At 32.7% G+C, this 13,627-nt stretch overlaps 1 protein-coding gene across 1 annotated transcript in view; it reads left to right on the top strand.

The window, feature by feature from the left end:
- HFM1 (helicase for meiosis 1) overlaps positions 1 to 13,627 on the top strand; it is a 135,781-nt gene that overhangs the window by 27,927 nt on the left and 94,227 nt on the right. The window contains exons 8-14 of the mRNA XM_007176338.2: positions 4,316 to 4,386; positions 4,844 to 4,976; positions 5,617 to 5,768; positions 6,349 to 6,426; positions 6,646 to 6,804; positions 9,008 to 9,208; positions 9,292 to 9,380. Of these exons, the coding sequence (XP_007176400.2) occupies positions 4,316 to 4,386; positions 4,844 to 4,976; positions 5,617 to 5,768; positions 6,349 to 6,426; positions 6,646 to 6,804; positions 9,008 to 9,208; positions 9,292 to 9,380 (883 nt within the window). The remainder of the gene's footprint in view (positions 1 to 4,315; positions 4,387 to 4,843; positions 4,977 to 5,616; positions 5,769 to 6,348; positions 6,427 to 6,645; positions 6,805 to 9,007; positions 9,209 to 9,291; positions 9,381 to 13,627) is intronic.

Here is a 13,627-nt window from a genome sequence, read left to right as displayed (position 1 = left end):
AATGCTATGCTAAATAAAAGTGGCAAGAGTGGACATCCTTGTCTTGTTCCTGACCTCAGAGGAAAAACTCAGTTTTTCATAATTGGGTATGAATGTTAGATGTGAGCTTGTTATATACAGCCTTTATTATGTTGAAGTGTATTCCTTCTGTACCCAGTTTCTTGAGAGTTTTTATCATGAAAAGATGCTGTATTTTGTCATGTGCTTTTTCCTCATCTATTGAGATGATATGATATTTATTCTTTTCTTTGTTAAAGCAGTATATCACATTGATTGATTTGTGGATGTTGAACCATCCTATATCCCAGGAATAAATTCCATTTGATCATGGTGTATGATCCTTTTAATGTACTGTTGAATTCAGTTTCATAATATTTTGTTGAAGTTTTTGCATCTATGTTTATTAGGGATATTGTCCTGTAATTTTCTTTTCTTATGGTGCTCTTATCTGGCTTTGGTATCAGTGGAATGCTGGCCTCATAAAATGAGTTTAGAAGCATTCCCTCCTCTTTTAGTTTTTGGAAGAGTTTGAGAAGGATTGGTATTAATTCTTTTAAAATATTTGGTAAATTCACCAGTAAAGCCATCTGGTCCTGGACTTTGTTGGGAAATTTTTGATTACTGATTCAATCTCCTTACTAGTAATTGATCTGTTCAGATTTTCTATTCTTCATGATGCAGCCTTGATAGGTTCTTGTTTCTAGGAATTTTCCTTTTCTTCTAGATTATCTACTTTTTGGCATATAATTGTTCATAGTAGTCTCTTATGATCCTTAGTATTTCTGTCTTATCAGTTGTGTTTTCTCCTCTTTCATTTCTGAATCATCTCTACTTTTTTTCTTAGTTATCTTAGCTAAAGTTTTGTCAATTTTGTTTATCTTTTCAAAAAGACCCAGCTCATTGTTTCATTGATCTTTTCTATTGTTTTTCTGGTCTCTTATTTATTTCTGCTCCAATCTTTGTTATTTCTTCCTTCTACTAACTGTGGACTTATTTGGTTCCTCCTTTTCCAGTCCCTTGAGGTGTAAAGTTAGGTTGTTTATTTGTGATATTTCTTTTTTCTTCATTTTGGTACTTATCACTATAAAATTCCCTCTTAGAACAGCTTTTTATTGCATCCCAAAAGTTTTGGTATGTTGTGTTTCCATTTTCATTTATCTCAAGATATGTTTTTGATTTCCCTTTTGATTTCTTCTTTGACCCAAATAGTTGTTCAGGAGCATGTTGTTTAATCTCCATATATTTGTGAATTTTCCAGTTTTCTTCTTTTAATTGATTTTTAGTTTCATGCTATTGTGGTTGGAAAAGGTGCTTGATATTATTTCATTCTTCTTTTAAAACTTAAGACTTGTTTTGTGCCCTAACATATGATATTTCCTGGAGAATGTTCCATGTGCACTTAAGAAGAATGTATATTCTGTTGCTGCTGAAGGGAATGCTCTGTGTATATCTGTTAGAGCCATCTGGTGTAAGGTGTAGTTTAAGTCTGATGTTTCCTTATTGATTTTCTTTCTGGATGATCTATCCATTATTGAAAGTGGCGTCTTGAAGCCCCCTACTATTATTGTATTGCTGTCTGTTTCTTTGTTCAGATCTGTTAATATTTGTTTTATATATTTAGGTGCTCCAGTGTTGGGTGCATAAGTATTTACAGTTGCTGTATCCTCCCAATGAATTGACCCCTTTATCATTATATAATGACCTCTTTGTCTCTTATTACAGTTTTTGGCTTCAAGTCTATTTTGTCTGATGTAAGTAGAGCTACCTCTACTTTCTGCTGATTTCCACTTGTATAGAATATCTTTTTTCATCCCTTTACTTTCTTTGTGTGTCTTTAAAGCTGAAATGAGTCTCCTATAGGCAGCAAATAATTTAGTCTTGTTTTTTAAAATCCATTCAGCCACTTTATGGCTTTTGATTAGAAAATTTAGTCCATTTACATTTAAAGTATTTATTGATAGGTTGGACTTATTGTCATTTTATTGTTTTCTGATGTTTTGTAGTTCTGTTGCTCCTTTCTTCTCCTCTTGCTCTTTTCCTTTGTGATTTGATGATTTTCTGTAGTGGTATGTTCTCACTGTTTTCTATTTATCTTTGTGTATCAACTGTAGAGTTTTGCTTTGTAGTTACCTTGAGACTCACATAAAAAAATCTTACAGTTTTAACAGTCTCTTTTGAGCTGATAAAACTAACTTTGAATGCATACAAAAGCTCTACAATTTTACATTCACTTTCTCACATTTTATGTTTTTAATGTCACAATTTATATCTTTTAATATTGTGTCTCCATTAATAAATTATTATAGGTACAGTACTTTTGTCTTTTAACATATATACTACAGTTATAAGTGATTAACTACCACCATTACAATATTAGAGTATTCTGAATGCAACTATGTATCAACCTTTATCAGTGAGTTTTGTACTTTCATATGTTTTCCTGTTACTAATTAGCATCCTTTCATTTCAGCTTGAAGGAACATCCTTTAGCATTTCTTGTAAAGCTGGTCTAGTGGTGATGAACACCTTCAGTTTTTGTTTGTCTAGAAAACTCTTTATTTTTCCTTCAATTCTGAAGGACAGCTTTGCCAGGTAAAATATTCTTGGTTGGCAGTTTTTTCTTTCAGCACCCAGAATATATCATTCCACAATCTGGTCTACAAGGTTTTTGCTGAAATATTCACTCAATCTTACGGGAATTCCTTTGTATGTAGCAAGTTGCTTTTCTCTTGCTGCTTTTAAGATTCTCTCTTTGTCTTTAACTTCTGGCAATTTAATTACTGTGAGTTTCAGTGTGGGTCTCTTGAGATTCACCTTCTTTAGTAATTTCTGGGATTTTTGGATCTGGATGTCTGTTTCTTTCCCCAGGCTAGGATAGTTTTCAGCCATTATTTCTTTAAATAAGCTTTCTTTCCCTTTATCTCTTTTGCTTCTGGAACCCTTATAATGTGTATATTGGTCCACTTGGTGGTGTCCCATAAGTTCCTTAAGCTGATTTCACCCTTTCTCACTCTTTTTTTTTCGTTTTGCTCCCATGATTGCATTAATTCCACTGCCCTGTCTTCAAGTTCACTGATCCTTTCTTTCAGTTGATCTGTCTTCTGTTGAAACCTTCTATTGAAATTTTCAGTTCAATTATTATATTCATTAGCTCTATGATTTCTGTTTGGTACTTTTTAATATTTTATATGACTTTGTTGGAATTCTCACTTTGCTCATGCATTGCTTTCCTGACCTTGATGGGCATCTTTATGTGTTATTTTGAACTCTCTATCAGGTAAATCACTTGTCTCTGTTTCATTAAATTCAGTTTCTGGAGATTTATTTATTTATTTATTTTTTAAACATATTCCCCCGTTTCTTCATTTTCCTTGACTTTCTATGTTGGTCTCTGAACGTTAGATAAAACAGGTATCTCCCCAATCTTGAGAGACTGGTCTGGTATAAGAGATGAACCTTGTCAATCAACCTGGCCTGGGCTCCTAGTTACCTGTCAAACCTTTGTGATTGTCCAAGCCTCTGCCTTTGTTCTTAGTGGCTCACAGAAGTTAAGGGTGTGCCAAGATCCATCAATGTCCCAAGGGGAGGATTGCAGTCAGTCAGCACGTAGATGCAGGTTGATTAGAAGCCAGAACCTCAGTCAGCAGCTGAGAAAGTATGCAATTAAATTCCTTTCAAGGAGAAACTGAAGATGGGCATTCTTGCCTGCCCCCTCTGCACTGAGCCTGGATGTATACCTGCGAGGGTAGTGGGATGTTCCTGTGCCCATTTAAAAGATGCTTATTTTCTTTGCTTGTAAATGCAAGCCCTTTTGGCTAACAGAACTGAGTGTTTTGAGAGCCCATCCCTCAGGCAGGAGCCTTAAAAATTGGGGCACTAGATGTGTGGTCCAAACCCTCTGCTCCTCAGGGAGGATCTGGGAGTTGGGGGCTTCTTTCCAATTGTATGGTGATGTGCCAGGAGTGGGATTTATGGCAAGGGTTTCTCAGCCTTTCCCACCCATTTTGTTGTAGGTATTTTCTCATTCATCTGTTGTAAAGGAATCATTCAGCTAGTTTGGGGATTTCTCTCAGAGGGAATTGCTCCACGTGTAGCTGTTTGTTCAGTGGATCCATGGGAGGATGGAAGTTCAAGAGCCTCCTATGTTGCCATCTCGGTCCTTCCCTCTGTATCTGTTAATTCCTTTCTTATGATAAAATAGCAAGTATTAAACCTCATCATTAAATATTGTCAAAGGCAATATTAACTTAATTTTTAAATTGAGTAACCGATTTTTAAACTTCTGAAATATTTAACTCCTTAATGTTATTCTCAGCGGCAAAATTTAGAAGTATTTTCAAACAATTCCCGTATTTCAACTATATACAGTCCAAAGCCTTTGATGATGTAAGTATTTTGTTTAATTATTATCTGCCTTTTCTTACTAGATTGTGTGCTCTCTAAGGGCAGAGACTAGATCACATTCATCTTTTTGTCTTCAGTGCTACACTCAGTGACTGGTACATTATAGGAGCTCAAAAAATGTTTGTTAAATGAATGCATGTAATTTTCATAGGTGGGTTGTTTATATTTATTAGATTTATAACAATTTTTCTGGAAGCTAAAGAAATTATTTTCTTCTAGGTCTATCTAGCATATTACTTTGACCAAACAAGATGATAAATTATTAATAGTTTTATTTTTTGAGGGTGATGGATCTAGAGCCAGCTTATAATTTTAATAAGTTTAGAGGTAAAGATGTTTGAACTATTATTCCATAGAGTCTTCTTAAGACATATTTTCTAACAAATTGAGAATTGAAAATTTCTGTATATTCTATGGTTGATTAAATTTTATTTTTTAGCTTCTTTATACAGATAGGAATTTTGTGATTTGTGCTCCAACTGGTTCTGGGAAAACTGTATTGTTTGAGCTAGCTATAACAAGATTGTTAATGGAAGTACCATTGCCATGGTCGAACATTAAAATTGTTTACAGTAAGTATTTATATATTGAAAGAGTGATAATTAATTATAATAATGATAAACCATTGAGGTAAAAGTAAGAAATAAGTTCAAATTCAAGACATAAGAATTATTATTTGGTTTTCTATACTTTTTAAATAAAGACATGTCACATTTGGTCTTATCTGTTAACATTAAATTCAAAACACATTTTCCCAGATTTATAAATAAAAATAGTATTGGAATTGAGAATTTGGCCTTTACATGTTTATTTTTAAAAGGACAGGGAAGATGAACAAATAGAATCAGACATTTTGTAATTTGAGAAATTTCCATAGGAACCTCTATTCTCTTTTTTTAGGTATATATTAAAATTTTTTTCATCAAAGTAATTTATACACATGGTTAAAAAAATCAGTGATCACAAAGGGCGATAATTTCTGCCCTACCTTTCTTCATTCTTAGTTACAATTTCCTGAGCAATCACTTCTTTTTCTATTTTTAGTTCTGTTTGGTGATTACTTTTATAGTTCTAAATAATATGTTTATATTGTTAACTTTTAATTTATAAATACTAGGCAGCACATAGATGTGTGCTAACTTTATTAACTATTTGTGAAAATAATTTTTAAATTGCACTGATATTTAAAATAAATATCTTATATTGTTGTAGTGGCACCAATAAAAGCCCTGTGTAGTCAGCGTTTTGATGATTGGAAAGAAAAATTTGGACCAATAGGATTGAACTGTAAAGAACTCACTGGAGATACAGTAATGGATGACCTATTTGAGATTCAGCAAGCCCATATTATTATGACAACTCCAGTAGGTGTTGCTTATATTGTATTATTTCCTTGGTTTATTAGCAAATATCTCTTTCTCTTCACCATGGAAAAAAGTTAAAAGAAAATACAAAGTAGAAGACTATATTTGCAATGTTAAGCAAACAAACAAAACGTACTAGTATTCAGGGTACATACGGAATACTAACAAATCAATTAAGTAAAAGACAAACAAACAAATGGAGTAAATAGGCAAAAGATATGAATAGGCAGTTTGTTATTGTGGATGATTTGTAATCATACTTATTGCTTGTATTCTTTATCCAAATGTTATGTATTGTAGCAGGAGGACCTTGGTAGAGCTTAGAAAGGGTAATTAGACTATACTTTTGAATATTTTTGATTAAACTTAAAAAATAAATGGGGGTTCAATTTTTTAAACACATGATTATCAAAATTATTTAAAATTTTAAAAATCTTTAAGTATTTTTTGGGATACTTTTAAGACATCAACTAAAATATTGCCCATCATTTGTAACAAGTCATGTTAAAAATTTTATCACACCTTAGTAATGCTTATTATAATTCCTTATCATGTTAAACCACTTGCATTTTTTCTCTAGGAAAAATGGGATAGCATGACCAGAAAATGGAGAGACAACTCTTTGGTCCAACTGGTTCGATTGTTTCTCATTGATGAGGTAGTGAACACGTTATTCACTTTCAGAGATAAACATGAAGAGATGATTTGAATGGATATAAAGAAACAAGACATTTTCAACCAAACTCTTTGTTTGCTTTATCCCTTCAAGTGGAAAATGCTTATTTTCTTAAGGAAGAGTGTTTAATATTGTTTTACATTTTAATTGACTAGATAGATTTTTATTTTTATAGCTAATGAGTCTTAATTTTTTTCTCAGATACACGTTGTCAAAGATGAAAATCGTGGACCAACTCTTGAAGTTGTAGTCAGCAGAATGAAAACTGTGCAGTTTTTATCTCATGGTGTAGAAAATACCAGCAGTATTATTCCAATGAGATTTATAGCTGTATCTGCAACAATTCCAAATGCTGAGGATGTAAGTTAGAATTTTAGTCTATCAGATTTTTTTATGACTTAGTGAAATATTTAATCTTAGAGAAAAGTGAGGTTTTTTTTTTTTTTTCTGTAAATCACCTAATCAATTTAATAGGAAAGTTATATCGTGGAAAGTTACGGTTAGATCTCATAGGTATGACAGCATTAAGGCCATCAAATTTGGTTGATTGGGTTTAATAAAATATGTTTGGTGCGAGTCTGTTGTTTAATAGTATCTAAAAGTCATAATTTCATGGGTTTTAGACACTTCATAATATGAGGTGTTATGTTACCCCCAATTCTATGTGCCTGGAATTGTGGTAAGCACTAATGATAGATGCAAAAGTGAAAACATATAGACCCTGCTCTTGAAGAGGATCTCATGGTTAATAGGGTACATGAACATGTAAAGAAATAATTGTACAATATTATACTTTCTATAACAAACACATGTCCTAATTTTCTTCTTCAGTTTTTTGGCAAACTTGAAAAGTAGTACAATTTCACTCTGCTTTCTTACTCCTATTTACTTCTCAGCCTACTGTAATATGACTTTTCCCCCAGCTAATTCTTAGAAATTGTTTCCACAAAAGCTGCTGTACAGTATTCTCTAATCCAATGTAAAAATTTGCCTTTATTTTTAGTTTAGCACAGTTAATCCTTTTTGTTCTTAAAATGACAACTTGTTTTGTTTATATTCAAGAATAATAGAGAAAATTTTAAAGTATGTGTAAATAAAAAAACCCCAGCATCTGTCCTTCTAGATGTATTGATGGAATCATAATATACATACACTTTTATGACTTGCGTGTTACCTACAAATGTTTCCATGTTATTAAATACTCTTCTTTAATACAATTTTTTGTGGTTTTATTGTAATTTATTTAATACCTTAATGGTGGAAGATTGTTTCCATTTTTTGCTATTGTAAATAGTGCTGAAATTATATCTAAGAAAACATTGCAATTATTTCCTTAGGATGGTCTGCTAAAGTAGAATAACTGAGTCAAAGGGTATATAAAACTCTAAGAACACAGTGCTTTCAATAAATGTTATACTCATTTATACCTCTACCATCAGCCATTTCTCTGTATTCTAACGCTGGATAGTATAATAATGAAATTATTATTGTTATTATTTTAAATAGTTCTCAAATTTGTTATTTAAAATGGTACCTTATTTTAAAATTTTGTACTGCTTTGATTACTACTGAAGTAAATATTTTTAATATATTTGTCAACTATTTTAAGTTCTTTTTTTGCAACCTGCAAGGTCATAGACTTTACCTTTTTTTCACATTGGGATACTAAACTTTTCTTATTGATCTGTAAGCAGTTACAAAATATCAATACTCTGCAATTCTTGAAACCCTCTTCCCCTTTGTGATAATCACTACTTCTGTGAATGCTGTCTCTGTCTCTTTCTACAAGTCCTCTACCTCAGGTTTCCCCTGAGTTAAGGCCTTCATCCTTTGCCTTCTGCTCCACTCAAACTGTAAATTCTTGTTCTCATCCCTACCCATGAGAGCCTTGAAAATGTTTTAATATTTCCTTCCTATGCCATTAAAAACTCATTAATTTATCTTCCTGTCAAAGAAACAATCAGTTTCATAGCAGGGCACAAAGCCTGATTACTAACCAGGCTATGTGAAGTTAAGGATTGTTCTCCACAGCTCCAGAAATTAACTAAGGACTCTAGCATTGAGTCTGAAATGTGCTTTTGGCACTGCCATCTCTCAGTGTTTATTTGTTCTTTGTTTAAAAAAGTTGTCAGCCTTTGCCAGTCTAAGCCAATCATTACTTTGCTACTCTTCAGCTAATATTTAGGATAACACAAAAGAAGTGTCAGCCATATCTGGGCATCATTCTGAAAAATAGCAAAGGAGTTACAGTGCTAGTGAGAAATTTGACTTCTCTGTCGAAATTAATTTTAATTTTACTTTAGACTCTTAGGAGGAAAATAAAACAAAATAATAATAATTAATTGGAAGTTTACCATGTTAAAAGTGGGTATAATCTTGAAACACTGTTACTGAAAATATTTACCAATATATCAATAGAAGTGTCACTAGAATATGTAATGTTGAAAAATACTACTTGACTAAATATTTTTAAACTTGACTTTAAAGTGAACTGTAATTGGGCTTTTTAGCCATAAAACTTTACTAGAAAAAAATTTAATGTGTATGTTTCTGTCATTTAAAGATTGCAGAATGGCTTTCAGATGGTGAAAGATCTGCTATATGTCTGAAAATGGATGAGAGACATAGACCAGTGAAACTTGAGAAAGTGGTCCTTGGATTTCCCTGCAGTAATAACCAAACCGAATTTAAGTTTGATTTAACCCTCAACTACAAAATTTCCAGTGTTATACAAACGTACTCTGATCAGAAACCCACGCTTGTGGTATGGTTTGTTGGTTGCTTATTTTTTAGTGTAATGTTCAATTTTTAATATGATTAATACAAAAATTATTCATTCATTTTTAGTTTTGTGCAACAAGGAAAGGTGTGCAACAGGCTGCTTCTGTTCTTGTGAAAGATGCGAAATTTATTATGACTGTGGAACAGAAACAGAGGTATATTTTAAAATTTTTTATTGGAGGTAGAAAGACTTTTAGGGATAACCTAGATGAGAAGAGAAAACTGGGTTGACCTTTTCAAGTTACTTGACCTCTCTAAGCCTCAGTTTCCTCACCTGTAAAATAAGGATAAAAGTAAGTTGGAAGATTAAGTAAGACAATGAATCTTGATGCAACTGTGATCCTGTCTTCTTTATTTCATAGCCAGATTTGAAAGATTATTCATATTGCTGTCTTCAATTTTTTACTCACTTTCAATCCAGTATCTGTTGTAATCTTTTACTAAAGCTGATCTTGTTAATTGACCTCTCAGGAGCTTCTAACACATTTGACCACTCCCACCTAATTTAAAAATTCCAGACTCTGTGTTTCCATGATCATTTCTACCATGTTTCTTGCTACTTTGATTTCTACTCATTCTCAGTCCCTTTTCACTTATAATACCTGATTCTTAAATGTTAACATTCTAGGGGTTCTCTCCAAGGTTCATTCTTTCTAATGCCACACTCCTAGGTATTTGAGTCTCATTATCACATGGGTTCAAGGAATATATGTATACACATATTTATATATGTCTGTGAATTTACAAATTTACAGCTCCAACACAGACCTCCATTCTGAGCTCCAGGTCTACCGTCCATCTGCCTGACATCTCCGATTGTATATCTGTGGGCATGTCAAACTCAGTATGTCCAAAAGAGAACCTTGGTTCTTTCTCTCAAATCAGTTCCTCCTCCAGTGTTCCCCATCCTGATTATTTATCATCTCCCTAGTTGCTCATGCAGAAACCTGTCATTGACATCTCCTTCACCTTCTTCTCTGTAGGCAATCAATTACCAAGTCCTGTCTATTCTTACTTGTAAATATATCTCAAATATATCATTTTATCTTCATCAGCACTGCCACCTCCCCCATTCAAGTAATTATTAATCTCTTGCCTTTTATCTGATGACCACAAACACACTCTTATCCCATTTTAATCTGTTGTATGCCTAGCAGAGTGATTGTTTAAAATTACAAACCTAAACATGTCATTTTTCTGCCTAAAACACTTTAATAGTTTCTTGTTGTCATTAGGCTAAAATCCTAAATACTTAATATCGCCTGCAATACCCTGTATAATGTGTTCTGTGAATACACCAAACTGTTATCCTACACAGAGCTTTCCTGAATCATATTTTCTTTGCCCAGAATTGTTTTTTACCTCTTATTCATCCTTCAAGTCTCACCTTTAGTATCAGTCTCTTAAGAAGTTTTCCATGATTCTTAGTGTCCCTTTATTTGCTTTTACAGGCACCCTATATTTTTATTTCATAAAACTTACTGTAATTATAATAAATATGCTTTTGTTTAATTGTTACTTAATATCTGTTCTATTCCTTAGATTGTAAACGTCTTGTAAACGTCTTGAGGAAAGAAGGACTCATGGTCATCTTATTTACCCCTCAATCTTAGCAAGACTCAGCAGAGTGCCAGCACATGCTTACTACTAATATTAGCTTATTATTAATAATAATAACTTTTAGTAATAATAATATTAATAATATTAATAATAATAACTTTTATTAATAATAATAACTTTGGAAATAAATAATAACTTTTGGAAATAAATAAATAAGTTTAGTGGTAGACCTCAAACCAAAATTGGATTAGATCATTACTTGTGGATACGAGCAGATACTGATTTTTCTGACTAATTTTCTATGGGGGGGGATGTACTTTTCTTCACTTTGGATCAGATCAGCTGTTCCAATTACAGTCTACCCGGTGGCTACACCTCTGGTTACTTTTCAACCAAAGATGTGTACCAGACCTAGAGGATACCACTTTAGCTTTCTGACATTTGACTTTCTATCCGCTAAAAGGGTGGATCTCTAGTCATTTAGTGCATTAAAGAATTACCTATGCAGCCACCTATCCATGCTGTATATACTATTTTCATAATTTTACTTCCGCTTTAAGGATTTAACTTGATCTCCTTAGTTACTGCCATAAGATAAAAACTCTCTATGGTGCAGCTTTTGTTACAAACATCAGCAAAGCATGATTAAACAATAAGATGCAGTAGAGAGTCAGAGAAAGAGAAACTGAAATAGAGCTTATAGCCAAAAAAAGTACATGAGGTCTAAGAGGTAGACAGAAAGGGAGAATGTGAAACTAATGCTATCAAGATAACAATAACATAGATTTCTTTGTACCTACTTCTTTGTTTTATACCCTAGAGAATATTTATCATATATCACAGTCAGTCTGTTACTCAGGAACAATAAACAGTTGAATAGATCCTCATTTGTATGTTCGGCTTTTACTTCATTCCCTGAGAAAAGCATAAGTGAAAAGGAGTGGAATGCCATTTTGAGTTGCTATAGACTAGGGGAAGAGACCGCTGCTTATGTCAATTCCCCTTTAACCAGTCACATTCTAGCAGCTCCCACAAGATTTCTTTTTGCCCATAAACCCCAGATTCTGTTACTAAGGTTTCTAAACTTGTCTAGCATGCCCAACTTTTTGTGTACTCTGGTCTCTTTAGCTTTTTCAAAAATAATTTTTCTGTTGTATCACGCATTTAACTTAAAAAATATTTCTATATTTTGAAAAATTTTAGTTAACGTCAGGAAATTAATTGGTAGTATTCTCATAGTGAAAATGTTTCCTGAGCCTTTGGGGGTATTTTTCTCTCTCTTTTTTTTTTTTTTGGTGATTGTATTTATAATTATTTATTTCCTTATTTTCCCCAGTTTTATTGAGATATAATTGACATACAGCACTGTATAAGTTCAGGGTGTACAGAATAAAGATTTGACTTAAATATAGCATGAAATGATTACCACAATAAGTTTAGTGCATATTCATCATCCATACATATAGATGCAAAATTAAAGAAATAGAAGTGTTTTTCACTTGTGATGAGAACTGTTAGGATTTACTCTCTTAACTTTTATATGTAACATGCAGCAGTGTTAATTATATTTATCATGTTGTACATTATATCCCTAGTGCCTATTTATCTTATAACTGGAAGTTTGTGCCTTTTGACTCCTTCATCCAGTTGCCCCTCCCCACCCCCCAACCCCTCACCTCTGGTAACCACAAATCTGATCTCTTTTTCCATGAATTTGTTCCTTTTTTGAAGTATAATTGACCTTCAGCACTGTGTTAGTTCCTATTACACAACACAGTGATTTAGTATTTCCATACATTTCAAAATGATCACCATGATAAGTCTAGTTACAATCTGTCACTATGCAAGATAGTACATAATTATTGACTATATTCCCACACTCTACATTTTGTACCCATGACTCATTTATTTCATAACTGGAAGTTTGTTCCTTTTAATCTCCCTCACCCATTTCTTTCCTCCACCCACCTCTCTCCCCTCTGGCAACCACCTGTTTGTTTTCTGTATCTATGACTCTGTTTTTATTTTATGTTTGTTCATTTGTTTTGTTTTTTAGATTCCACACGAGTGAAATCATATGGTATTTGTCTTTCTCTGTCTTACTTATTTCACATATTTGTCTTTCTCTGACTTATTTCACTTAGCATAATACCCTGTAGGTTCATCCATGTTGTCACAAATGGCAAGATTTCATTCTTTTTTATGGCTGAGTAATATTTTATATATACACACACACACACACACACACACACAAGTACCACATCTTTATCCATTCATCTATGTGTTGGACACTTAGATTGCTTCCATATCATGGCTATTGTAAATAATTATTGTAAATAATGCTGCAATGAACATAGGGGTGTATATGTCTTTTTGAATAAATACCTAGGAGTGAAATTGCTGGATCATATGGTAGTTCTATTTAAAAATTTTTGTGGAATCTCCATATTTTCCATAGTGGCTGCATTAATTTACATTCCCACCAATAGTGCATGAGGATTCCCTTTTCTCCACATCCTCACCAACACTTATTTGTTGTCTTTTTGATAATAGCCATTCTGACAGGTGTGAGGTTATATCTCATTGTGGTTTTGGTTTCCATTTCCCTGATGATTAGTGATGTTGAGCACCTTTTCTCGTTCTGCTGTCCATTTGGATGTCATCTTTGAAAAAAATGTCTATTTAGATCCTCTGCCCTTTTTAAAATTGGATTATTTAGGGTTTTTTTTTTCTTAGTTATAAAATTAGGGACTTCTCAGTATGAAAGTTAGATATTCTCTACTTCTTAAAGATGGTTTTCAAAAAATGATGTTGTGAAAATATTTTGATATCTGTAATCTTC

Source organism: Balaenoptera acutorostrata, chromosome 1, assembly GCF_949987535.1.
Source record: "Balaenoptera acutorostrata chromosome 1, mBalAcu1.1, whole genome shotgun sequence".
NCBI classification, from domain to species: domain Eukaryota; kingdom Metazoa; phylum Chordata; class Mammalia; order Artiodactyla; family Balaenopteridae; genus Balaenoptera; species Balaenoptera acutorostrata.
The sequence above is the reverse complement of the archived record's forward strand: the minus strand, read 5'-3'. Positions and strand labels throughout refer to the sequence as shown.